At 44.8% G+C, this 27,500-nt stretch overlaps 1 protein-coding gene across 1 annotated transcript in view; it reads left to right on the top strand.

Annotated features, from left to right (window-relative positions):
- galnt18b (UDP-N-acetyl-alpha-D-galactosamine:polypeptide N-acetylgalactosaminyltransferase 18b) overlaps positions 1-27,500 on the top strand; it is a 114,131-nt gene that overhangs the window by 32,011 nt on the left and 54,620 nt on the right. Inside the window, exons 2-3 of the mRNA XM_076291498.1 lie at positions 25,039-25,240; positions 25,421-25,587. Of these exons, the coding sequence (XP_076147613.1) occupies positions 25,039-25,240; positions 25,421-25,587 (369 nt within the window). The remainder of the gene's footprint in view (positions 1-25,038; positions 25,241-25,420; positions 25,588-27,500) is intronic.

Raw genomic sequence — 27,500 nt, 5'->3', positions numbered from 1 at the left:
TACATCTCACAAAAAAAGAAATGACACAGCCAATACATTTTCATTGAAGACCAGATTTACTTTAATACTGGGATGAGCGGAAGCTGGCATGCATGTCCTTGACTTTCTTCATGCTGTTTTTGTAATTTGTTGTTGCAATCACAGTGAGGCTTTCAAGATGAGTATGGGTCAGTCGGTTTCTGTTTCCTCTTGATAGTGTTCATGGTCGAAAATGTTGACTCACAGGTGTATGTGCTCATGAAGGAAGACATCACTTTCTGTGCAAGTGGTTTCAAAGTGGGAAAGTCTGCTTCAGAAACCAAACTCCAGAAGTGGCCAACACCTGCTTGGAGAATGTTATTTGTTTGCAGCTCAATTATTTCACTCTCCAGAGCAGCACGAACACCAGGGCAGAGCTTATTTCACTCTCCAGAGCAGCACGAACACCAGGGCAGAGCTGTGTGATGGTTGGCGTGAGGGAGGACTCATCCACATGGAAGGGGTTTACAATAAAATTGAAAATCTCCTTATGTTCAGTCACATCACTGAATCTGGATTCAAACTCACCCTTCAGCTCCTCCAGAAACTTCAACAAATGTGCTGTAGCTGAAGTGCTGATGCAGAGATGGGTCACTTGTGGTTGTTGCTCTGAGTTTAGGGAAGTGGATGAGTTCTCTGTCAGGTGTCCACAGAGCAGTTCTTTTGTTTTGGAATGCTCTGACTGCCCTCAGCATGTCACTTGGAACGCTCTGACTGCCCTCAGCATGTCACTTGGAAGCTTGTCTCTCCCTTGGAGCTGCAAGTTGAGAGTGTTCAGGTGACAGGAAATGTCAGTAAGGAGGGCCAGCTGTATGATCCAGTTTGGGTCTTTCAGCTCTGGCTGGTGTTTCCCCTTGCTGTCCAAGAAGCTGTTGATTTCAGGAAGGAGGCTCAGGAACCGCTCCAGCACCCTCCCACTGGACAACCATCGTACTTCACTAAATCACCGTACTCTGTGTCATAGTCCTGGATTAACAGTCTGAACTGTCTGGTTTAGTGCTCTTGAAACAATGTATTTGACCACATGCACATGCACAACCCTTTGCATCACATTTTGGAATTCACTGTTTCCTAGCTTTGATACCAGTGCCTCCTGATGGATGATGCAGTGGAAGCTGATGAAATTGGGGATTTCATCTCTTTTTTTCATGAGGCCAACAAGACCCTTCTCTTTGCCTCGCATGCTTGGAGCCCCATCAGGACACACACTTGCAAGTTTGGACAAGCTGAGATGATTTTCCTCCTAATACTAAAAGTGCATTCAGAATATCCTCACCTCTTGTTTGGCCATGGAGTGGTAGTAAGCACAACATTTCCTCTTGAAAAGAGGAAAAGATGTCCTTTCCGATGTCTTCCATTCGCCTCATTATTGTTGAATCAGACAGCTGTAACCCTTTTATTTGTTTAATGATGGCGTCCTTGTTGTCAAAGTTTGTGAACAGTATTTCTGCTGAAGCCAAAAAACAGTCTTTCACTATTTCTGAGTCTGAGAAGGGTTTTTTAGCCTGCGCCAAAATCTACACGATTTCATAAGACGCCTCTGTTAAACGCTCTGCAGTGGAGGTTGTCCGGTGGATAAGATTTGAATTTGATTTGAATAAGATTTGAATTTCCCCTAGGGATCAATAAAGTATCTATCTATCTATTTAGATTTTGCTGCTCACAAAGTGAAGCAGTGAGTTGTGCTATTTTCTTTTTTCTTAATTCACTGCCAGACGGGTAACTTTCATTGAATTTTGGATGCGCCGTTTTGAAATGGCGCTCCAAGTTGCTTCGTTTGAAACCGGCACGGGTTTGTTTGCATATTAAGCACAGAGGGTTCATGCCATGCAGAACAAATAAGAATTCATCTGTCCACTTGTCTTGAAATGTTCTGTGCTCATCTTGTATGCTTCGTATTTTTCGTTTCTTACCGGGTACCGCTACACCTGCCACTATTCGTTACAACACTGTGTGTCTTTTTTATTATTAAAAACGGTCCATTTTGTGTTTCACGCTAGCGGAACTAACGTCGCCTGCCTGCAAACGTGCGCTGCAGTCAAGTTTTGCCACATGCCACATGGCATGCGGGCTGTGTTGCCAGGTTTGACAATACCCCCTTTAGGAAGCACCATTAAGGCTTCATAACTTCCTTTCACCTTCATTATTTGGGTGAAGGTAGAAGTATAATTCCGATGTTTGCGTTTTTGTAGTGCAGTATTGTATGTTTATGAAGCACATTTGAAAAAAATTATTGGCTGTGTTACCACATACAGTGGGTCCCATTTAGAAGTGGCCACTTCATTCGCGCAGCTGCGTGAAATGTATTACAACTTATCGCCACGAGGTGGCAGTTTAACTCCGCTGTAGCATTGCCGGTAAACAGGGCAGCAGATTGCATTCAAAGGCGTTGCAAGTGGCAGTGAGATAGGCCGACTGTAAGCAGAACGAAACTAAAGATCACCTCGGTGAAGTCATACAGTAGACTAGGCTAAATCAGAGCCTACCTTTGTTTTTATCAAGCTGGGGCCAGAGATGATGGCCTTTGGCGAACAGTTTAGGCCTACTCAAAATTAGTAAAACCAAATTTGGCGAAATCTCACCAAAGCTTCCATGCGAGCCACCAATTATAGCTTGACGAGCCGCATGTGGCTTGTGAGCTGCGCAATGAGTAACACTGGCCTACACTATCATAATAACAGGTTCATTGTAGTAGCCTAGGCTACAGGAGAGACTTTTCAATGAATACAAATTAGAGGTGTATATCGGTATCAGCATCAGCAATGGGCCAAAATGAGCTTGTAAATATCGGCATATCGGATATTGGTTAAAATTCAATATTGTGCATCCCTAGTCAAAATAGCAATGTATGATCACTGCGTCTGACCACACTCAATGTTTTCACTGACACATGGGTGCACAGGTTGATTTGCTCTTTAGATTGTGGGTCAGATGTGTGTCTGTGTGTGTGCGTGTGTTTGTGTGTGTGTGTGCGTGCGTGCTCAAGTGCACAACAGTGGAAGATGGGAATTGAACCCACAACTTTTCTACTTACTACATCCTATCCCAGCTCCTTAACCACTACGCTACCACCAACCGTTATACTAGTAGGAATCCATTAGCAGCCATGCACACACAGAAATGCTCTTCACACACACACACACACACAGAAATACTCTTCACACACAAACAAACACACACACACACACACACACAGAAATGCTCTTCACACACACGCACACACAGAAATGCTCTTCACACACACACACACACACACAGAAATACTCTTCACACACAAACAAACACACACACACACACACACAGAAATGCTCTTCACACACACGCACACACAGAAATGCTCTTCACACACACACACACACACACACACACACACACACACACACAAATGCTCTTCCTGAAAAATGGGCTTTGATGATGTTTCAAGGCCAGCATGACTGACTATTCAAGTCCTGACATAACCATGTGAGGCCATCCTTAAAAATATTTTTGTTTGCCATAACCCAACTGACCCTGCCAATTTAGGACCTAAATATTATTTTTTTTTCCTTTTAGTCCAATCGACTTGCCAGTTACTCTTCAAACAACTAATACAAATGCAATAAAATAATATTACCGTATTTTCTGGACTATAAGTCACACTTTTTTTCATAGTTTGGCTGGTCCTGCGACTCAAATGAAACATATATATATTTATATATATGTTTTTTCCTCTTCATTAATTTTTTTTTGACTGGTGCGACATACTCCGGTGTGACTTATAGTCCGGAAAATACGGGTAATTATATTTTAGTAAGTATTGTGAAAATAAATTGCCTATATACAAACGTAGGCTACGTTCTTTCTTTTAAAAAACTTGTGGCGTCATCTATGATTATGTTTACACCATTGGTTTACGCATGTCACACTATGGCCTACACGTTCGCTTTGTTTCATTGGTTTACGCATGTCACACTATGATACGCTCGCTTCATTTCATTGGTTTACGCATGTCACACTATGGCCTACACGTTCGCTTTGTTTCATTGGTTTACGCATGTCACACTATGATACGCTCGCTTCGTTTCATTGGTTTACGCATGTCACACTATGATACGCTCGCTTCGTTTCATTGGTTTACGCATGTCACACTATGATACGTTCGCTCGTTTCATTGGTTTACGCATGTCACACTATGATACGCTCGCTTCGTTTCATTGGTTTACGCATGTCACACTATGATACGCTCGCTTCGTTTCATTGGTTTACGCATGTCACACTATGATACGCTCGCTTCGTTTCATTGGTTTACGCATGTCACACTATGATACGTTCGCTCGTTTCATTGGTTTACGCATGTCACACTATGATACGCTCGCTTCGTTTCATTGGTTTACGCATGTCACACTATGATACGCTCGCTTCGTTTCATTGGTTTACGCATGTCACACTATGATACGCTCGTTTCATTCATTGGTTTAGCATGTCACACTATGATACGCTCGCTTCGTTTCATTGGTTTACGCATGTCACACTATGATACGCTCGCTTCGTTTCATTGGTTTACGCATGTCACACTATGATACGCTCGCTTCGTTTCATTGGTTTACGCATGTCACACTATGATACGCTCGCTTCGTTTCATTGGTTTACGCATGTCACACTATGATACGCTCGCTTCGTTTCATTGGTTTACGCATGTCACACTATGATACGCTCGCTTCGTTTCATTGGTTTACGCATGTCACACTATGATACGCTCGCTTCATTTCATTGGTTTACGCATGTCACACTATGGCCTAGACGTTCACTTTGTTTCATTCACAGGCTATGGCTCGCGCTTGTCTGTAACGATGGCTGCAGTAAAGAAAATGTGTCCAGATCTTTCCCCATCCCTTCTCCCCTCTAGGGTGAGACACGGTGACCGTGGCGACTGACCTCAAGGAGGCCACTAAAGTTTTGGTGGAGGAAACTCAAACAATTGAGGACGTGCTACAGTTTGACCTTTTGAAGTTTGATGTTGTTTGACAAAGATTTCAAATTGTGTGTGGTCTATATAACCTGCATCAGAAAGAGCTTTGCAATGGTGCACCCAACTAACGGTGTGTGTCAGATGTGTTGTTCTGATAGCTGAGCTTCACCATTCCACTCTGGTTCTCCAGCAGACCTGTGGGCGTGTTAACGCAGACATACAACATTCACATCCAGTACGCAAAAACACACACACACACACACACACACACACACACAGACAGACACAGACATACACACACACAGACAGACACACACACACACACAGACACAGAACACACACACACACTGTCATCAGGCTCATGAGAGATTCCTCTCCATTACTCTCTCGGTCTCTCTCTCTCTCCCTCTCCTTGCCCCCCCCCCCCCCCAACACACACACACACACACACACACACACAAACCACAGTGCTCTTGACTGGAATAATTCATAAGGGACAGAGACAGATACACTCTGTGAAGCTTTATGATGTGCCATAAAAGATCCTTACAGGAGTGTGTGTGCAAGTATATAGAATTGGATGTGTGTGTGTGTGTGTATGTGTGTGACTGTGTTTGTGTGTGTGTGTGTGTGCAAGAATATGGGATTGGATAGGTGTGTACGTGTATGTGCAAATACTGTATATGGGATTGTGTGTGCGTGTGTGTGTGTGAGTGCAAGTATACGGGATTGGAGGGGTGTGTGTGTGTGTGCAAGTATACGGGATTGGAGGGGTGTGTGTGTGTGTGTGTGTAAGTATACGGGATTGGAGGGGTGTGTGTGTGTGTGTGCGCAAGTATACGGGATTGGAGGGGTGTGTGTGTGTATGCAAGTATACGGGATTGGAGGGGTGTGTGTGTGTGTGTGCGCAAGTATACGGGATTGGAGGGGTGTGTGTGTGTGTGTAAGTATACGGGATTGGAGGGGTGTGTGTGTGTGTGTGTTCTCGAGGTGTGTCCTGATGTAGTGCTGCTGCGGGTACGTGGGGTTGTTTTCCCTGTTTCTATGGTGATGAGTGTCTGTCGACACGGTGATACTGATGAAGGCTGGCCTATCAATATGTGGAGTGATACCAGGCAGAACAGGGAGTCAGACAACCACACACACACACACTCACTCACTCACTCACTCCACACACACACACATACATACACACACACACACACACACACACACACACTTACTCACTCTCTCACTCCACACACACACACACACTCTCTCACACACACACACATACACACACACACACTAGGGATGCAACGGTACACAGTATATTATTGATCCGAACGGTACGCCCCCTGAGGTTCAATACGCAGGCGTGAGCCGCAATAAGTCCATACATCTGTCATTTATCATTTGCAAAAGTTTATCATTGCGCCGCAAACTGCACGCAAGTTAGACATTCACAAAACACGTCCAGAGAACCAGCGCATGGGCCCTCTCACCTCTGCAGCCTATCAGAACCAGAGCATGGGCCCTCTCACCTCTGCAGCCTATCAGAACCAGAGCATGGGCCCTCTCACCTCTGCAGCCTATCAGAACCAGAGCATGGGCCCTCTCACCTCTGCAGCCTATCAGAACCAGAGCATGGGCCCTCTCACCTCTGCAGCCTATCAGAACCAGAGCATGGGCCCTCTCACCTCTGCAGCCTATCAGAACCAGAGCATGGGCCCTCTCACCTCTGCAGCCTATCAGAACCAGAGCATGGGCCCTATCAGAATCAGTACTTCCCTACTAATGTAGCAAAGCACCAATAGGTTGTTGCGCTCGTATGCAAATGAGTTCGAGAAACATCTGCCAGCCTTTCCCTAATTATTCCTGTGAAAAGTGAGGATCTAGCACGTAAAACGTGACCCCTCATAGCATCTACACTGACCGCATTACTCAGGCCAGTGGTGTTTTAAAGTTCACAACGCAACCCCGCATAATCTTCACATGATCAGTTATAGCCTATTCTTGTACTCTGCACAATGACAATAAAGTTGAATCTAATCTAATCTAATCTAATCTAATCTAATCTATAATAAAAGAAAAACATTTCATGGGAGTGAATTTGGGGAACAGCAGTGGGGTTAACCTGTTTGTTCCAGGTTTGGGATCAACAAATAAAAGTAGGCTAGGTTAGCATTAGGCTAGGTTAGCGTTAGGCTAGGTTAGCGTTAGGCTAGGTTAACGTTAGGCTAGGTTAGCGTTAGGCTAGGTTAACGTTAGGCTAGGTTAACGTGAAGTTTATCTGCTGCCTTGCATCTCTCCTGCACTTGCACCTGCACTGCTAACCTACCAAAGTCTGTGAAATTCAGGCCTACTCTGTGTGTGTGTGCGTGCGCGCGTGTGTGTGTGTGTGTGTGTGTGTGTGTGTGTGTGTGTGTGTGTGTGTTTGTCACAGTGTGCACAGAATGTTTGGGGAACACCAGGCCATGCTGCTTTGGCTTGGCACACTCAATTATAGCAACTCCACACACACACACACATGCACACACATGCACACACCCACACACACACACACACACTCACACACACACTGACCCCTGGCTAGTCTACACACCCTGGCAACCTCACACACACAGGAGGCAAAACCCCAAATTCTCCCATTCTGCACTGCTGTGTGGGTCTGCACAATGGTGATAAGGACCTTTTCTCTCTCTCTTTCTCTCTCTCTCTCTCTCTCTCTCTCTCTCTCTCTCTCTCTCTCTCTCTTTCCCCATCTCTCTCTCTCCATCACTCTCTTTCTCCATCTCTCTCTGCCTCTCTCTCCTTCCATCTCCTTTTCTCTCCATCTCTCTCTCTCTCTCTATCTTCATCACTCTCTCTCTCCATCTCTCTTTCTCCATATCTCTCTCTCTCTCTCCACCCCTCCCTCTATCTCCCTTCTCTCCACCTCTCTCTCTCCATCTCTCTCTCTGTCTCCATCTCTTGCTCTCTCTCTCTTACTCTCTTTATCACTCTCTTTCTCTCTGTCTTTCTCTCTCCCTCTTTCACACACTAGTTAATCTTCATGGACGTTTGAAAAACTGGGATGAAGGCCTAACCTGATTTGGTGTGCATGTGTGTGTGTGTGCGTGTGTGAGTATGATGGCTATGTTGTGTGTGTGCATGTGCGTGTGTGTGCGTGTGTGTGATGAAAGGGTCAAGTCACTCTCAAGTCAAGACATGACTTGACTTGAGAGAGTGCATTACTATACTTACATTGCCCCCCACCCCCCTCTCATCCGTACAGGCCCTGCAGAGTAACCTGAAATACTCTCTGCTGCCGCGGCGTCTGGTCATCGGGAAGCGTCTGGCCCAGTGTCTACACCCCGCCCTGCCCAGTGGTGTCCACCTCAAGGCCCTCGAGACCTACGAGATCATCTTCAAGATCATCGGCACACAAATGGCTCGCCAGGGACCTCTTGGGTTAGTTGGTTGGTTGTAGGCCTGCACGATTTGGGGAAAAATATGAATCATGAAAATATGAATTGATATTACGATTCTCTGTGCATCTCGCCACAAGCCTGTAAACATAGAGGCTTCAATGAATAAAGAAAATACTGGCCATTTAAGTACAGTAGGCTACCAAAAATAGTACATATAACACATTGAACTAAATGGGGTCCTGATACAGGCTCTATCTGAACTCCTTGAACATGTCTTTACATAACTAAAACATGTCAATCATCATACTACAGCTACAGCTTCAGTCTCTAAAGAAATGCACTTTGTCACTTGCCAATTTAAGTACAGTATCAAAAACAGAATGATTTCTTAGCACCCTCTTGAACTGCTTGCCTTTTAGAGAATCAACATTCAACTGACCATGTAGTTCGGTTTGAGACAGAGTGGTTGGCTGATTCACGTCACTAGTAACCAATGTTTTTTTGCAGTAGCCAACCCTATGCTACAGATTATTTCTTAAAAGTTATTTCTACACCACTGGCTCATTTTATAATACGGGTGCTTTCTCTATGTCCTCCGCAAATTAAGCCACAGATAGTTCGGTAGAGAGCAATTTGAATAAATTAGCGTTTGCGTGTGCGCCTTACCACCCTCTGCAGTGCTTTATGGTCAGAGGCAGAGGAGTTGCCGTACCATACTGTGACACAGTTGGTGAGGATGCAGCGGTAGAAGATCCCCAGGATCTGAGGAGACATATGGACCTTTAGTCTCCTTTCCTGATCTGAGGAGACATATGGACCTTCTTTAGTCTCCTCTCCTGATCTGAGGAGACATATGGACCTTTAGTCTCCTCTCCTGATCTGAGGAGACATATGGACCTTTAGTCTCCTCTCCGGATCTGAGGAGACATATGGACCTCTTCTTTAGTCTCCTCTCCTGATCTGAGGAGACATATGGACCTTTAGTCTCCTCTCCTGATCTGAGGAGACATATGGACCTTCTTTAGTCTCCTCCTCTCCTGATCTGAGGAGACATATGGACCTTTAGTCTCATTCTCTCCTGATCTGAGGAGACATATGGACCTTTAGTCTCCTCTCCTGATCTGAGGAGACATATGGACCTTTAGTCTCCTCTCCTGATCTGAAGGAGGTGAATGTTGGCACTGTACTGTATGTCAGTCCAAACCTCAGTCAGCTGCACTGCACAGGCCCTGAGTACGCGTCCGGGGATACCATCAGGACCAGCAGCCTTACGTGCATAAGTCCTGCTCAGTGCCGCACACACATCGGTGGTGGAGAGGGGCTGGTTATCTGCAGACACCACAGCCTTGATGGCCACCTCCTGGTTATCCCTGTCAAAGCGGCCATACAAGTGGTTCAGCTCATCAGGCAAGGAGGAGGAGGCGGTGGTGGTGGGGGTGGTGTTAGTAGTTTTGTAGTCTGTTATGGCCTAAATGCCTTGCCACATGCCTTGGGAGCTTGTGGTTGTGGTGATGGTAGTGTCCATGCACCAAGCCAGATTTATACAGTCCATAATCAATGATGATGTTACAGTCCATAATCAATCATGATGTCACAGTCCATAATCAATCTGTGTGTGGTGATCCGCAGCTGCAGTCCATCCATGTTGTTGTCTAGGGAACGAACATTTGCAGAAAAGGCTTAGTAGCAAGAGTCGATGCAGAGTTAGCTTTAGCTCAGCGAGAGTCGATGCAGAGTTAGCTTTAGCTCAGCGAGAGTCGATGCAGAGTTAGCTTTAGCTCAGCGAGAGTCGATGCAGAGTTAGCTTTAGCTCAGCGAGAGTCGATGCAGAGTTAGTTTTAGCTTAGCTTGCAGTCCGCCCCTCTGCCTCGCCTGTGTTTGTGTTTTTTGCCTGGCCAATGGTTACTTCCGGTCGGTGTAACAAAGTTAGCTCGTCCCCCTGGTTTGGCCATCTCTGGGATTACGCTGATAAAGAAGTCAACATTGCAGGAACCGATGTCCAAAAATTCCTGTCGGCTGTACAATATGTACACTAAACTATGTTTAGCGAAAACACTTGAAATAAAAAAGCAGATTACCACTGATTTGCAAAATGCGGAGAGACACAGAGCCTGGCGATGCGGCCGACTCCGCGCGCCATCTTGACTCGTTTCATGTGGTGATTATTGGACCCCGCACTCCGCGCGCCATCTTGAATCGTTTCATATGGTGATTATTGGACCCCGCACTGCGCGCTCCATCTTGACTCGTTTCATGTGGTGATTATTGGACCCCGCACTGCGCGCGCCATCTTGACTCGTTTCATGTGGTGATTATTGGACCCCGCACTCCGCGCGCCATCTTGACTCGTTTCATATGGTGATTATTGGACCCCGCACTCCGCGCGCCATCTTGACTCGTTTCATATGGTGATTATTGGACCCCGCACTCCGCGCGCCATCTTGACTCGTTTCATGTGGTGATTATTGGACCCCGCACTCCGCGCGCCATCTTGACTCGTTTCATATGGTGATTATTGGACCCCGCACTCCTCCAGCCTGTCATCAGCACTGAGGAGGTGGTGCATTTGGTGTGTGTGTGTGTCTCTCTCTCTTCCTCTCTCTCCTTCACTGTCCCCTCTTTCTCTCAGTATGTTTCTCTCTGTCTTTCTCTCTCTTTCTCTCAGTATGTTTCTCTCTCTCTTTCTCTCTCTCCTTCACTGTCCCCTCTTTCTCTCAGTATGTTTCTCTCTCTCTTTCTCTCTCTTTCTCTCAGTATGTTTCTCTCTCTCTTCCTCTCTCTTTCTCTCAGTATGTTTCTCTCTCTCTTCCTCTCTCTCCTTCACTGTCCCCTCTTTCTCTCAGTATGTTTCTCTCTCTCTTTCTCTCTCTTTCTCTCAGTATGTTTCTCTCTCTCTTCCTCTCTCTTTCTCTCAGTATGTTTCTCTCTCTCTTTCTCTCTCTTTCTCTCAGTATGTTTCTCTCTCATGTTACTCTTGTCTGTATCTCTCTGATCTGACACTGAAATATCAGGCTCAATTGAATTATTGATAGGGACCCACTGTGTGAATAAGTGTGTGTGTGTGTGTGTGTGTGTGTGTGTGTGTGTGTGTGTGTGTGTGTGTATCAGTGTGCAGGGGTGGAGTGGGGCACTAAATATTAGCGGGAGATGATTTAGCAGTAGTCTGTAGCAGGAGATTTAGCAGTAGTCTGTAGTTGGGAGATTTAGCAGTAGTCTGTAGTGGGAGATTTCTCTCTCTCTCTCTCTCTGTCTCTGTGTGTGTGTGTGTGTGTGTGTGTGTGTGTGTGTGTTATTACCAGGGCTTTGGGGAGGGGCTGCCATCGCATAGTGTGTAAAGGAAGTGACAGAAAGGGCTGATAGAGGGTCTGCCAGATCATCTCTCTCTCTCTCTATTATGCGTGTGTTTGTGTGTGTCTGAGATATAGTATCGTGCAGCCTGTTTTTTGCTGATGTGACAGAATAGGTTTGTTTATGTATATTGCAGACTGTTTTGCCTGTTTGAGACTGAGACTCTCCTGAAGCTAAATATACAGGAGAAAGGTCTCAAAAAAAGCACACACACACACACACACACACACACACAAAAAGCAGCAGACAGTGTAAAACCGGGCTTCTAGCACAAGATTAGTGGGAAGGTTGTGTAGATGCTATAGTATATATGGTGGTAGATGGTGTAGATGCTATAGTATACCGTAGATGGTATAGATGCTATAGTATATATGGTGGTAGATGGTGTAGATGCTATAGTATACCGTATGTGGTAGATGGTGTAGATGCTATAGTTTATATGGTGGTAGATGGTATACCATATATACTATAGCATCTATACCATCTACCACCATATATATTGTAACAATTTGATAGCGAACCACACAGTTGTCCAATCAAAAGGTTTATTCACTGGGAATGAGAGCAGGGACACAGACACAGAACACAATACACACGGAGCAGGTCAAGCAGACACACACACTACACATACAGGGGAGGACGCAGCCCCCCACACAAAAAGGATCACACACGAGGGAGAACTAACAGGGAAACATGTCACAATAAAGACGCTAACATTACACTCAAAACTAAGGAGAATAACAACATAAACCCCCCAAATGTTCGCTCTCGTATCCCAGGATGCCCTGCGCGGGAGAACGGTAGCACAGTCTTTCTGCGCCGACGCTACATAGCTCCCCCAACAAGCCGTTGCCGTCCTCGGCAACGACCACGAGGTAGCCACATGCTAGCGTCGGCACGCGTCGCCCGCCACTCAGTCCAGGGCGACAGTTCCGCCAACTCACGTGGGGTGCACGCGCCGCAGGAGCTCACTCAACGGGGCGCCATGCTGCTAGCAATCCAGTTCGGGCGTTGTTATAGCCATTTTCATTGTTAAAGTCTTGAATGTTATTATTTATATGTATTGGGAAATTCGTTTGGATTAGTTTGGAATGCTTGCAATAACTTAGTTGGAATTATAATTTATTTTTATGTATTTATTTATTTCTGTGCTTAGCACTTTAAGGGCGCACAAGCGATGGGTGACGTAGTGGGAATGACTGCATATGGGGCTGGTGCACCTGAGGTCAGGGGGCATTGAATGCGATTGTGCTTGGTTACAAACATTTTTTCGACCACACTTTTCTTTTACAAACCACTATAAAACAGTTATTTCGTTAGGACCTTGATGTGGACTAATTTACAACAAGTTTTCATTTACTTTTCGTTGCTGTATGGACCAATAAACATTATTTTTTGCCACGTAAAGGAGAAGGTGCGTTAATCCTGCCAGGCCTATCGTTTCACTGCCACAAAGAACTTTGGACAAAATTGGACGATACAAAGTCGAAAAAATATAAGGATTAAACGGATTTCGTTACATGGATTATGGACAAGGAGCAACCTTAAAGTTTTGATGGTGGATTCATGGAAGGCCGTGAGTAATACAAAGTTTAAACAACGTCGGGCCGCCGCGCTCAAAGTTTTGACCTGTTTTGCCGTGCGGAAACAAAGAAAACATTTGAATGTTTGGACATTGAATGCTCTGTAAACTAAACGATAGAGTGTGAAAATGGAAACAGAAAACGCAGACGACGTAGACGAGGAGGAAACCTTGATTGAGAAAGAAAAGAGATTGTTTAAACTAATCGGAACGCGTAGAGGAAAGTTAGGAGTTCTCACAAGAAAGCGCAACGAAATAAACGCTCTGATCGAGGCAGGAGATACTAAAGAAGAGGTGAAGCAACCAATTTTAGATTTTATTGAGTATTTAGAAGAGTTCGAGGATTTGCAAAACAACGTGCAATCATTGTTATCTGATGAAGAAAAGGAACCGGACAGAATAGACTGGTACGAACCTAAGAAGGCCAGCTTCAGACAATTCCTTGATGGCGTAGAATTTTGGCTGAAAGCAGATGAGGTAGACGCCGATCCTCATGAGCCAGCTGATGAGTCCGTGTCGCCGCACGATAGTGTTTCACAGGCCGCAACAAAGCCTCCCAGTGCAGCCTCCAGTCGGGCCAGCAAAGCCTCAGAGGCTCTGTCTGAAGCAAGAATACAACGTGCTGTGCTCGGTGTGCAATCACGGTCTCTGGAGGAGCAACTTGAAGTGGACATAGAGGCATTGCGACTAAAATCAAAAAGGGAAAAACTTAAACTGCAAACAAAAATAGCTGAGGCAGAAGCTAGAATAAATATTCTTTCAGAAAGGGAATTTTCGCCTGTTGATTTAAGTCACCTTGCACAATCTAGAGCGTCAACAGAATACATTCTTCCAACTACAGCAAAAAAGACACAAGCAAAGCAAAGAATATATCCTGAACACTTTAGACCTACCTCAACAGAGGTTAAATCGGAATTACCAGGTTCTTTCTCCATCCCAACCAAAATGCCTACTCGAGGGGCATTAAAGCAATCCTCAGAATATACTCCAGATTCAAACAATGATTCTCTCATCAAAGTGATGAAAAGGCAGAATGAAATTACTTCACTACTTGTGAAGCAACATGGATCTTCTCAGCTTCCACCAAGAGCAGTTTCTGTCTTTTATGGAGACCCACTTCAGTTCAGGTCATTCTTGAAGTCATTTGAACAGACAATCGAATCGAAAACAGACAATGATGAACAAAGACTGTACTATCTGGAGCAATATACATCCGGAGAAGCTAAGAATCTTGTGCGCAGCTGCTTTCACCTGCCACCAGACAAAGGCTATAGGGAAGCCAAGAAACAATTGGAGTGGCACTTTGGAAATAAAATAAGGATCTCTTCTGCATTCTTGGACAAAGCGCTGAAATGGCCTGCTATTAGGGCAGAGGATGCGTCTGGTCTACGGTCATATGCAATATTCCTCAAAACCTGCCACAACACCATGCAAGATGTTGATTACATCACAGACCTTGAAACACCATCAAATTTGAAGGTCATCGCTTCCAAGCTGCCGTTCAAGCTTCGTGAGAAGTGGAGAGGAGTTGTCAGTAACATATACGACAAGCACAAACAAAGAGCCTCCTTTAGAGATCTACTCGCGTTTATTGATAAACAGGCACGCATAATGCTAGATCCAATTTTTGGGGAAATCCAGAGCCCACTGAATAAAACTGCAGAGCCAATAAGGCAAAGCAGAATCATTTCAAAGTCCAGTAGGGGGAGCAGTTTTGCAACAGCTGTTTTACCAGCGTCAAGTGCTATCACCACAAGCGCATTCACAAATCCCTGCATGTTCTGCAATAAAAATCACCCAATGGAAAAATGTCAAACATTTCAAACCAAACCCAATAACGAAAAGGTGGAGTACTTGAAGGCAAAAGGAATGTGCTTTGCATGCTTACAAAAGGGACACATGAGCAAAAACTGTCTGAATCGAATGTCTTGCAATGTGTGTAAGCAAAAACATCCTACAGTTCTCCACATACCAACCAAAGGAAATCAAACAAATAGCAGAGGTGCTGATACAGTGGTCTCGCTGGCCACTGGTAGTGATACTGGGGCCGGAAATAAGGAATGTGCTCTCGCAATTGTGCCCGTTAAAGTGAAACTAGAAAAGGGAACAAAGTGCATTGAAACGTATGCCTTCCTAGATCCGGGGAGCTCGGCAACCTTTTGCACTGAAGAATTGTCCAGACAGCTTCAGGCCCCTGGAAAGAAAGTAGAAATTCTTTTAAAGACAATGGGTCAAGAAAGACCAGTAACAAGCTACAAGGTGTCTGGCTTTGAAGTAGCTGCTCTTGACAGTGACATCTTCCTCAAGCTTCCTGATGTTTTTACACAAAAATCAATCCCTGTGACACATGACAATATGCCGACAGCAAAAGATTTAAGAAAATGGTCTTACCTCGAGGAAGTTGACTTTACTCCTATCAATGCAGGCATCGGGCTGCTAATAGGAGTCAATGCGCCAAGAGCCTTAGAACCTTGGAAAATTATTAACAGTGTGGACGGAGGACCATATGCTGTGAAAACCCTGCTCGGCTGGGTTATTAATGGTCCACTCGGCTGTGGGAGTATGAATAATGCTAATGTTCTTGTCAACAGAGTATCCATCCAAAACTTAGAGAATTTGTTGATAAAACAATACAACCAAGATTTCATGGAACAGCATTATGGAGAGAAGAATGAATGGTCTCAGGAAGATGAGCAGTTCATGAATATTGTGTCTAGTTCAGCCGAACTGAAAGATGGTCACTACCGTTTGAAACTTCCATTCCGCAATGTCAATGTAAACATGCCTAACAATAGGCAAATAGCCTATCAAAGAGCTCAATATTTGTTGAGAAGATTTGAAAAGGATCAAGTGTTCTTCAATGAATACAAAGCCTTTATGAATGAGGTCATGGCAAAGGGGTATGCTGAGGTCGTACCTCAGTGTGAACTGCAGCATCAGACTGGCAAGCTGTGGTATTTGCCACATCATGGTGTCTACCACCCACGCAAAAAGAAACTGCGTGTGGTTTTCGATTGTGCTGCAGCATTCGGTGGAACCTCTTTAAATAAGGAACTTCTCCAAGGTCCCGACCTGACGAATACGCTCCTTGGCGTGTTATTCCGCTTTCGTCAGGGGCCTGTCGCATTCATCACTGACGTAGAAGGGATGTTTCACCAAGTTCAAGTAGCAAAGGAAGATATCAACTTCTTGCGCTTTCTTTGGTGGCCCAATGGGGACATCTCTAAAGAACTAGTCGAGCACAGAATGATTGTGCATATCTTTGGTGCAGTATCTTCGCCTAGCTGTGCCACATTTGCCTTGCGGAAAACAGCAGATGACAATCAGGACAAGTATCCAGAAGAAGTCACAAACACTATCCGACAGAACTTCTATGTTGACGACTGCCTGAAGGCTGTCAACAGTAGCCAGCAGGCCTTGTTTTTGTATCAGCAACTCACTGAGCTATGCACAAAAGGTGGCTTCCATCTGAACAAATGGATAAGCAATGATCGCACTGTCCTTGCTGCAATTCCTGAAAAGGACAGAGCGAAAGAAGTGAGAACTTTGGATCTGAGCAAAGAACAGCTGCCGATGGAAAGAGCACTTGGTGTTCAATGGGACGTGGAAATGGATCGATTTACCTTCAGCATTGCCATCAAGTCTCACCAGACAACCAGAAGGGGAATCTTATCTATTGTCTGCTCAATATATGACCCTCTAGGTTTTCTGGCTCCCATCACTCTTGTGGCAAAACTGATCTTGCAGAGCCTATGTAAGCTGAAGCTGAGTTGGGATGAAAAAATATCACATGATGTCGCTCAGACCTGGGAAAATTGGCTTGATTCACTTCATCTTCTGAACACTCTTGGTGTTAACAGAAGCTTTATTCCATCATGCTTTGGTGACATCACATCTGCACAACTACACCACTTCTGTGATGCTAGTGAGGTTGGCTATGGCGCCGTATCCTACCTCCGGCTAACAAATAGTAGGGATGAAGTCTGTGTTTCATTTGCATTTGGTAAGGCCAAAGTAGCACCTCTTAAGTGTACTACCATTCCCAGAATGGAGCTTGCTGCAGCAGTCTTGGCTGTACGACTAGATCATATGCTTAAAGCAGAACTGCAGTTCTTATTTGCAGATTCTATGTTTTGGTCAGACAGTATGACTGTTTTGCAATACATTGCCAACAAAAGCAAACGATTCAAAACTTTTGTTGCAAATCGAATCTCTGTTATTCACTCTTTGTCGAAGGAGGAGCAATGGAGGCACATCTCCTCAAAGGACAACCCGGCTGATGCAGCTTCCCGCGGCTTATCAGTCAAAGCATTTCTTCAGAACCAAACCTGGTTTAATGGGCCAGAGTTCCTCCACACACACTCTCAGTGGCTAGGAACGACTAAGAACATGGATCTAATCCCGGATGATGACCCTGAGATAAAGCAGGAAGCCTCTGTTCATGCCCTGTCTGCAAAGTCTGTGGAAGAGTCTTGCCCTACCAGCAGACTGCTGTCTTACTTTTCCAAATGGGCAGATTTGAAACATGCAGTTGCATGGTTTTTAAAATTCAAGGACACACTTCAGAAAAGGTGTGAGGAAAAGAAAAATCTACAGATAGATGTCAAACCTAAAATGAAAAAGAAAAATTTGACTTACCAGCTTTCAGTAGATGATCTTAAAAGGGCTGAAACGGCAATAGTCAGTTTTGTGCAAAAACAACACTTTTCTGAGGAAATCTCAAATCTGACTGATGGAAAAGCCATAAAGAAATCCAGTCACCTATTAAAGTTGGATCCCGTAATGGTCGATGACATCCTAAGAGTAGGTGGGCGGTTGAGCAAATCTGCATTACCTGATGAGGCAAAACATCCTGCCATCCTACCAAAGAGTAGTCACATCTCAGAGCTCATTCTTCGCTATGTGCATGAGAAGGTTGGACATAGTGGGAGGAATCATATGCTTTCCACACTCCGACGGCAATTTTGGATCCCTCACGCAAATGCACTGGCTAGAAGGATCATCAGAGAGTGCCTGACATGCCGCAAACAACGTCAAAGACCTGGGGAACAAAAAATGTCGGACCTCCCATCTGACCGAGTTGTGATGGACCTCCCTCCATTTACCCTGGTCGGAATGGATTATTTCGGGCCTATTGAGGTTAAAAGGGGAAGGAATGCTGTCAAAAGGTATGGCGTCATATTCACTTGTTTAACATGCCGTGCTGTTCATCTTGAAGTGGCCCATAAACTTGATACGGATTCCTGCATCAATGCCATGAGAAGGTTCATCTGTCGGAGAGGACCGGTCAAAGAGATAAGATCAGATAATGGAACAAATTTCGTAAGTGCAAATCGTGAATTAAAACAAGCGCTACGAACTATGGATCAAAACAAAATACAAAGCACACTCAGACAGGACGGGATTAAATGGACTTTCAACCCACCTTATGGAGCTCATCATGGCGGCGTTTGGGAACGTCTGGTTCAACAAACCAAAAGAATTCTCTGTTCTGTCACCCAACAACAAATAGTCGACGATGAGGCTCTCAGTACCATATTCTGCGAGGCTGAAGCTATTCTGAATGACAGACCAATAACACCATCTAGTGATGACCCAAATGACCTTGAGGCTTTAACACCAAATCACCTTCTGTTGTTAAAAGGGAAGCCCACTCTACCGCCTGGTCTGTTTGACAAACATGAAACATATGGAAGAAGGCGCTGGAAACAAGTCCAGTACCTCAGTGATTTATTCTGGAAAAGATGGGCAAAAGAATATCTCCCCATAATGCAACAGCGCCAAAAGTGGAGCAGCCCACGGCGAAACTTCTCAGTAGGAGATCTGGTCCTTTTAGCTGATGAGTGTGCCCCCCGAAATTCATGGCCTTTAGGGCGCATTACAGAGACAATAAAAGATTCTAGAGGGTTTGTGAGAAAAGTACGTGTTAAAACACAAACCAATGAGTTGGAAAGGCCTATCACTAAGCTATGCCTTTTGCTTGAGGCCAAATAAGTCTGAAGATCTTAATTTATTGAATGGAATAACTTTCGGTTATGTTTTTTGAATGCGTGTTGAAATGATATTTAATGTTTTCAATGAAAATTAAGTATAATGCACAGTAGGTGCAAATGTAAAGAATACAATGGACATTAACATATTTGCTGATGCTAGTGCTTATGTCTTTGTTAATGACTATGATAATGACTTACTTTTGTAAGGTCAACTTCTTTTTGGACTCAATGGACATTTTTGTCTGAAGACTTTTTGAGTTTTTTTTTTTCAACGGCTTTTTCCTTGATGGATTATATTTTTTCGTGAACACATTCGCTCTTACATATACATTCAGACCCACACACATTCGGATGGACTGTTGCATACACAAAGTTCAATGAACTTTCTTTGATATACATAACAATGTGGACTCATTCTGGACATTCATTCCGAATATGAAATGCAATGACAACTGTGTACAATGTTTGGATGGTTTATGGTTTATGCATATTTTTGGTCTATGATATATGAACGCTCAATATGAAGTGGCTATTCAAGTATTTAGTAATTTTTGTTGCACAAGAAATTAGGGGCCGGAATGTTATAGCCATTTTCATTGTTAAAGTCTTGAATGTTATTATTTATATGTATTGGGAAATTCGTTTGGATTAGTTTGGAATGCTTGCAATAACTTAGTTGGAATTATAATTTATTTTTATGTATTTATTTATTTCTGTGCTTAGCACTTTAAGGGCGCACAAGCGATGGGTGACGTAGTGGGAATGACTGCATATGGGGCTGGTGCACCTGAGGTCAGGGGGCATTGAATGCGATTGTGCTTGGTTACAAACATTTTTTCGACCACACTTTTCTTTTACAAACCACTATAAAACAGTTATTTCGTTAGGACCTTGATGTGGACTAATTTACAACAAGTTTTCATTTACTTTTCGTTGCTGTATGGACCAATAAACATTATTTTTTGCCACGTAAAGGAGAAGGTGCGTTAATCCTGCCAGGCCTATCGTTTCACTGCCACAAAGAACTTTGGACAAAATTGGACGATACAGGCGTGCTAGCAGCCACGTGGCCGACCCCGCTCGTCACCAGCTCCCTCTCAGCAGCCGCCCTCAGGCTGCACTTTCCGCGGCGTGTCACCACGGCACTCCTCCTCTCCTGGCGGGGCCCTAGGTGGCCTTTTCAACCGTCGACACTGTACCAAGCACCGGGGTTCGAGGGGGGCCAGATGAAGCTGCACCAACGCCACTCCGCTCCGTCGAGTCGCCGACCAGGACAGACAGGCACCGACTCCGCAGCAACCGGACCGCGCTGAGCTCTCCCGCTGCAGCTACCGTCTTCGGCGTCCCTCCTCGTGTTGCCATCTTGCAGAGCCGTACTGCTCTGTTCCCGGCCCGTTCCACTCCTTCGCGGCCTCGGCGAAGGCACGACCCCCGAGATGGCCGTGCTATCGAACTCCACACACAAACTTTTTTCAAAAGGCGCCGGCCAACAGGCCAACTAGAACGGGCGCCCACACAGCACGGTGCCTCTCACACGCACCCAAACGTTTTAAGGTTCAGAGTTCAGAGGGCCTTTCCGGCGAAGCTGCCCCACCGTCGTGAGTTCGCTGCCCTCAGCGGCTCCGCCAACCGTCCATCGTCTAGGAACCTCTTCCTCGCCGCACTCCCTCGGCTCTGCTCACGCATCGCGGCTCGCCGTGGAGTCAGCGCCCAGGTCAGCGTCGTCTTCTCCGCGAACGCTTCTTCAGGCCCCTCTTCCGGCCAGATCTCCTCCCATGGCAGCAGGCAGGTCCAGACGACAGCTCCTCTCCTCCGTCGGCAGTAGCGATAGCAGGCCCCGAGCTTTTTAGTAGCCCTTACAAGGGCTCTCCCTGGATCCTCTTGCGTGGGCCTCCACCCAGTGGTGAGGTCTCCCGTTCCCAGCTTCTCTCGCTGGGCGGAGGCCATGTTCGAAAGTCGCTTCTGACACCAATGTAACGATTTGATAGCGAACCACACAGTTGTCCAATCAAAAGGTTTATTTGCTGGGAACGAGAGCTAGGACACAGACCAAGACTACAATACACATGGGGCAGGTCAAGCAGACACACACACTACACCAACAGGGGAGGACGCAGCCCCCCACACAAAAAGGATCACACATGAGGGAGAACTAGAAGGGAAACATGTCACAATAAAGACGCTAACATTACACTCAAAACTAAGGAGAATAGGCGCGGGAGAACGCTAACACTGTCTTTCTGCGCCGACGCTACAATACTATAGCATCTATACCATCTACCACAATTATAGTATTTATACCATGTTGCAATGATTTCCTCTTTTTCTTATTCCTTGTTCAAGTTTATATTGGGTAGAGTGAATGACAGTGGAAGTGTTATGCTTGTATATGCAACACCTAGGCCATTAATATAAGAGTAATTAGGTTCATTCTAGTAGAGGCCCTTAAAGAAAATAACAAAGATGTGAATATATCGGTATCGGCATTGGCAATCAGCCAAAATGAGTTTAAAAGTATTGGCGTATCAAATATCGTCAGAAAAATCCAATATCATGCATCCCACAGAGCTCCAATATCATGCAGCCACTCAGCAGCCTAGATTAGAACAGCTCCCACTCACACACTCTCCTGCTGATGGACACACACACACACACACACGGCATGCCAGGATGTGGTTGAAATAGCTCCATCTGACTGCCCTCATGGAGATGATTTGTGTTTATTTCCTCATGTATTCCTCCGCTCCTCTGTTCATTCTGGTTTCCATAGTGATGATGATGTTGAGGTCAGTGGTTAGACTCTGAGTGTCAGAGTGCACCTCAGGGGTCCTGTGTGTGTGTGCGCGCGTGTGCGTGTATATTCCGGCACCATGCCAGGTCTGCAGCGTGCGGCGCATGAGTGTGATGGAAAAAAGAAAGAGGAACTAGCTCTCACTCTAACTAGCCTAACTAGCTCTCACTCTAACTAGCCTAATGTTACTGATATGAGAGGAACTAGCTCTCACTCTAACTAGCCTAACTAGCTCTCACTCTAACTAGCCTAACTAGCTCTCACTCTAACTAGCCTAATGTTACTGATATGAGAGGAACTAGCTCTCACTCTAACTAGCCTAACTAGCTCTCACTCTAACTAGCCTAAAGTTACTGATATGAGAGGAACTAGCTCTCACTCTAACTAGCCTAACTAGCTCTCACTCTAACTAGCCTAACTAGCTCTCACTCTAACTAGCCTAACTAGCTCTCACTCTAACTAGCCTAATGTTACTGATATGAGAGGAACTAGCTCTCACTCTAACTAGCCTAATGTTACTGATATGAGAGGAACTAGCTCTCACTCTAACTAGCCTAATGTAATGGCTTGTGACTATGATGGTGTGTGTGTGTGTGAGAGGGGGAACTGTACCTCTTTATTGCTGTGTGTGTGTGTGTGTGTGTGTGGTCTCTCTCCTCCCCATGTCTCACAGAGCTGTCTTTCAGTCTTGACCAAATCACCCGCCCTTCAACAAACACACACACACACACACACACGCGCGCACACGCACACGCACACACAGGAGTAAATGTCCAGGTAAGGTTTCCCCAGTCTGTGAGAGGCTGATTAAATTCTGTTTCAGTAACCGCACATGAAGTTATCCAACACACTGATCCCACTGCCTGAAAGCCCCAGTGTGTGTGTGTGTGTGTGTGGCTGTGTGGCTGCTTACACTGTGTGTTTTTGTGAGTGAAACAGAGGGTGAGAGAGAGAGAGAAAGTTATTTGGCAAGGAGAGGTGGGAACTATCATTCCTCCTGGAAGAAATAGATCAGTAGGTAGTACATCTCTGAATATGTACAATAATGCTACATTTTAACAGAGGGCTCCACATGACTAACAACAATAATTAAAACTATTTCTTTTGTTCGTTTTGTTCATTTCATGGAATGTCGTAGGTAAGGTGGGTAGGTGTTGTAGGTAATATGATCATGCATTGCATTCTCTTTCTAGCTACATTTTCATGTACCACATCAGCAAGTGAATCTTTTGTAAATTGCTTTACGATTACCGTCGGGCCCTTCACTCCTTCGTCTTCAACATTCCGGTAGAATTCTTAATCTTTTTGGCCTCTATGTGTCCAGTTACATAGTCTCTGTCTGTTCTTGGTCTTGGAGTTTGTGAAATACATTTCTAAATAAATGCGACTTATATTATGTTTTTCCCTCTTCATGGCACATTTTTTGACTGATGCGACTAATAGTCTGGAAAATATGGTACTACTTCAGTCATGCCAATAAAGCTTATTGAATTGAATATGGTACTACTTCAGTCATGCCAATAAAGCTTATTGAATGGAATATGGTACTACTTCAGTCATGCCAATAAAGCTTATTGAATTGAATATGGTACTACTTCAGTCATGCCAATGAAGCTTATTAAATTGAATATGGTACTACTTCAGTCATGCCAATGAAGCTTATTGAATTGAATATGGTACTACTTCAGTCATGCCAATGAAGCTTATTGAATTGAATATGGTACTACTTCAGTCATGCCAATGAAGCTTATTGAATTGAATTGAGGGAGAGCGAGAGAAAGAGAGAGAGAGAAAGGGACTGCAGTATTGGTTAACGGCATTGCTGTAAACAACTATTGTAAACATTAGAACAGAAACACACACAAACACACACACACACACACACACACAGGATCACATTGTATGTTTTGCTACACCTAGAGTCCTCTCCACATGGTGAACTCAGGCTCTCTGTTCCAGAGTATCTTCTAATTGTGATACACACATGCCCACACACACACACACACACACACACACACACACACACACACACACACAGGATCACAGGAACTCAGGCTCTCTGTTCCAGAGTATCTTCTTATTGTGATACACACACACACACACACACACACACACACACACACATACACACACACACACACACCTGTACACACACACACACAGTGTGTGTTCCTGCTAATCACGCTGTAGCGCTGGTGTGAGTGTACAGTTTGAGAGACGGATGCAGATGTGTGTGTGTACAGGTGTGTGTGTGTACAGGTGTGTGTGTGTACAGGTGTGTGTGTGTGTGTACAGGTGTGTGTGTGTGCAGATGTGTGTGTACAGGTGTGTGTGTGTGCAGGTGTGTGTGTGTACAGGTGTGTGTGTGTACAGGTGTGTGTGTGTGCAGATGTGTGTGTGTACAGGTGTGTGTGTGTGCAGATGTGTGTGTACAGGTGTGTGTGTGTGCAGATGTGTGTGTGTGTGCAGATGTATGTGTGCAGGTGTGTGTGTGTACAGGTGTGTGTGTGTGCAGATGTGTGTGTACAGGTGTGTGTGTGTACAGGCGTGTGTGTGTGCAGATGTGTGTGTACAGGTGTGTGTGTGTACAGGTGTGTGTGTGTGCAGGTGTGTGTGTGTGTGCAGATGTGTGTGTGCGTACTGAGAGACAGGGTAGTGGTAAACAGACCTGTTGTGTCTGGCTGATTACTCTACTCATTAGCAGTCTTGTGTGTTTGTGTTTGAATGCTTCTGTTTGTGCTTGTTTGTGTATGAGTGTATTTGCATCTGTTGTTGTGTCCCCCAGGGCAGGATATTCTAGCGTCTGTGGAGGCTTTGTGTTGCTGTTTCATGCTAGCGTAATGTTTACTGTTTCTACAAATCAGGATGTTTCTGCAACTACATTCATTCTGCACGATGGGAAGCTCTCAGCTGTTTCTTCATTTGTTTGTTTATGTGTGTTTGTTTGTTTGTTTGTTTGTTTGTAGAGATTCCTCTGAGAGGAGAGGGTGTGCAGGCGGAGGCGGAGCAGTCCTTCTCTGACTCCTCCCTCTTCAGTCACTGGGGGCGGGACCTGGGCCCTGACAGCCGGCGCGTGGCGCTCAAGATGTTCCAGGCGCACGGCTACAACAGTTACCTTAGCGACCGCATCTCACTGGACCGCCCCATCCCTGACCTCAGGCCAGACGGGTAAGCTGTGTGTGTGTGTGTGTGTGTGTGTGAGTGGTGTGTGTCTAATGTACGTGTGTGTGTGTGTGTCTAATGTGTGTGTATATGTGTGTATGTTTGTCTAATGTGTGTGTGTGTGTGTCTAATGTGTGTGTGTGTGTGTGTCTAATGTGTGTGTGTGTGTATTGTCTCCTGCATCAGGTGTAAGAACATCTCCTACCCGCCCCACCTGCCCCAGGTGAGCATCGTCTTCATCTTCGTCAACGAGGCGCTGTCCGTCATCCTGCGCTCCGTCCACTCCGCCATACACACCACGCCCACACACCTGCTCAAGGAGATCATCCTGGTGGACGACAACTCCAGCAATGGTACACACTCTCACACACACACACACACACACACACACCACGCCCACACACCTGCTCAAGGAGATCATCCTGGTGGACGACAACTCCAGCAATGGTACACACTCTCACACACACACACACACCAGAGGAGGCTCCTTCATTGAGGAAAGGGAGGAACACCCTCCCTAAAATTTCAGAGAAAAATAAAAAATATATAAAGTGAATTACTAATCTGATAAATTACTGTTAATATTACTATTTTTAACACTTTGAATGAACAAAATCGTTCCCCTAGGTCAAAATGTCAACAGCACCCCCTATCGCAATTGAAAATTACTGTATGGAGGAGCTTCCTCCTCAAGCCCCTCATTGAAGTCCATTATAAACGCCTCGGACCCCAGCGGCTCGTGAATCACGTCGTTTTCAATGGCCAAGGCAGGAAGCTCCTCCGTACAGTAATTTTCAATTGCGATAGGGGGTGCTGTTTTTAGCGGCAACGGTTCAAGAACGTTATCTGCAGTCAAACTACGAATCTTATGTTGAACGGAAAGCTTGTTTTTTGCTCGTGAAATAAACAGTACAATGGAATCAGAGGACAATCTCAAATCTTTTATACATTCAAATACACTGCGAATACACTGATAATGTTTATCAAAGCAGGAAGACCAGCTCCAAAAATTCATATTCCAAAACAAGATGGTAAGGCTAGTGTAGGCTACTGAATGCTACATAGTCAGACAAATAGGCTACTCATGGCTAACTGGTAACGTTAGCACAGAAAACAATCAGCCATAGCCTACTGCTGGCCTGTCACATACGTGGACATCTCACTTGGTGATAAAACATTTTTGGATAGTTATGCGTTGTTATAATCATCCAAGTTATGCCTTAACTAAACAATTGTTAAATAAGGTTCTTGTTGTTATGTTCTTGTTTTCACCGTTCTAAATGTATCTTTGGATGGTAAGATTGTTAATGAATTTTTCAGACCATGATGCATTCCTTTAATGACGTCTTCAATAACATTTGCCTTTCGAGTATGCTTTCATAAATTCCCACTTAGCTATTACAACCTGTCTTTAAATTATAGCGATTTGGCTTTAAAAACAATAGCATATTACAAATAACCACATTTAAGGTCTATTTTTAATGGTAAATAGTTACATGGTTTTATAAAACAAGTGTCTATTTTTATTATTATAGACTTTTCTGCCAATTTATTACACTGAGCAAAACCTCCAGACTTTCCGTAATTTTGCACATCTGGAAAACAGTATTTCATAACTAGACCTATATATCTTCCCTGACTTCCCAGACCTAAATTTACATTTATTTACATTTACATTTATTAATTTAGCACTATTATCCAAAGTGACTTATATATTTAAATTATATTACAAAGTCCATTGTCCCTGGACGAATTTGGGGTTAAGTGAGAGAATGTCAGAACAGCATTTATTGCACAACATTGCCAGTTAAAATGCTACATAGTACATACTGCTGCTATAAATGTGTCTGGGTAGGCGGCCTACATACTCTATTGTTCACATATGGCACCAACACCATCACAACCTCATATTTGCCACTAACGCCAATCAAGCAGACATTCCTTCCTCCGTTATTTTTTTAACCACCAGCCGCCACTGATACACACACACACACACCACGCCCACACACCTGCTCAAGGAGATCATCCTGGTGGACGACAACTCCAGCAATGGTACACACTCTCACACACATACACACACACACACACACACACACACACACACACACACACACACACACACACACATTAGACAAACATACACACATTAGACACACACACACCCTCTCTCTCACACATTCGCACACCCACATGCTCATGGATATGGTCTTGGTGGATGACAATTCCAGCAATAGTACACAACCACACACACACACCACACCACACC

Source organism: Alosa pseudoharengus, unplaced genomic scaffold (assembly GCF_046254945.1).
Source record: "Alosa pseudoharengus isolate Yale_2024_CS ecotype anadromous, Long Island Sound unplaced genomic scaffold, YU_APseudo_1.1 YU_APseudo_1.1_scf_19, whole genome shotgun sequence".
In the NCBI taxonomy this organism is placed as follows: domain Eukaryota; kingdom Metazoa; phylum Chordata; class Actinopteri; order Clupeiformes; family Clupeidae; genus Alosa; species Alosa pseudoharengus.
The sequence above is the reverse complement of the archived record's forward strand: the minus strand, read 5'-3'. Positions and strand labels throughout refer to the sequence as shown.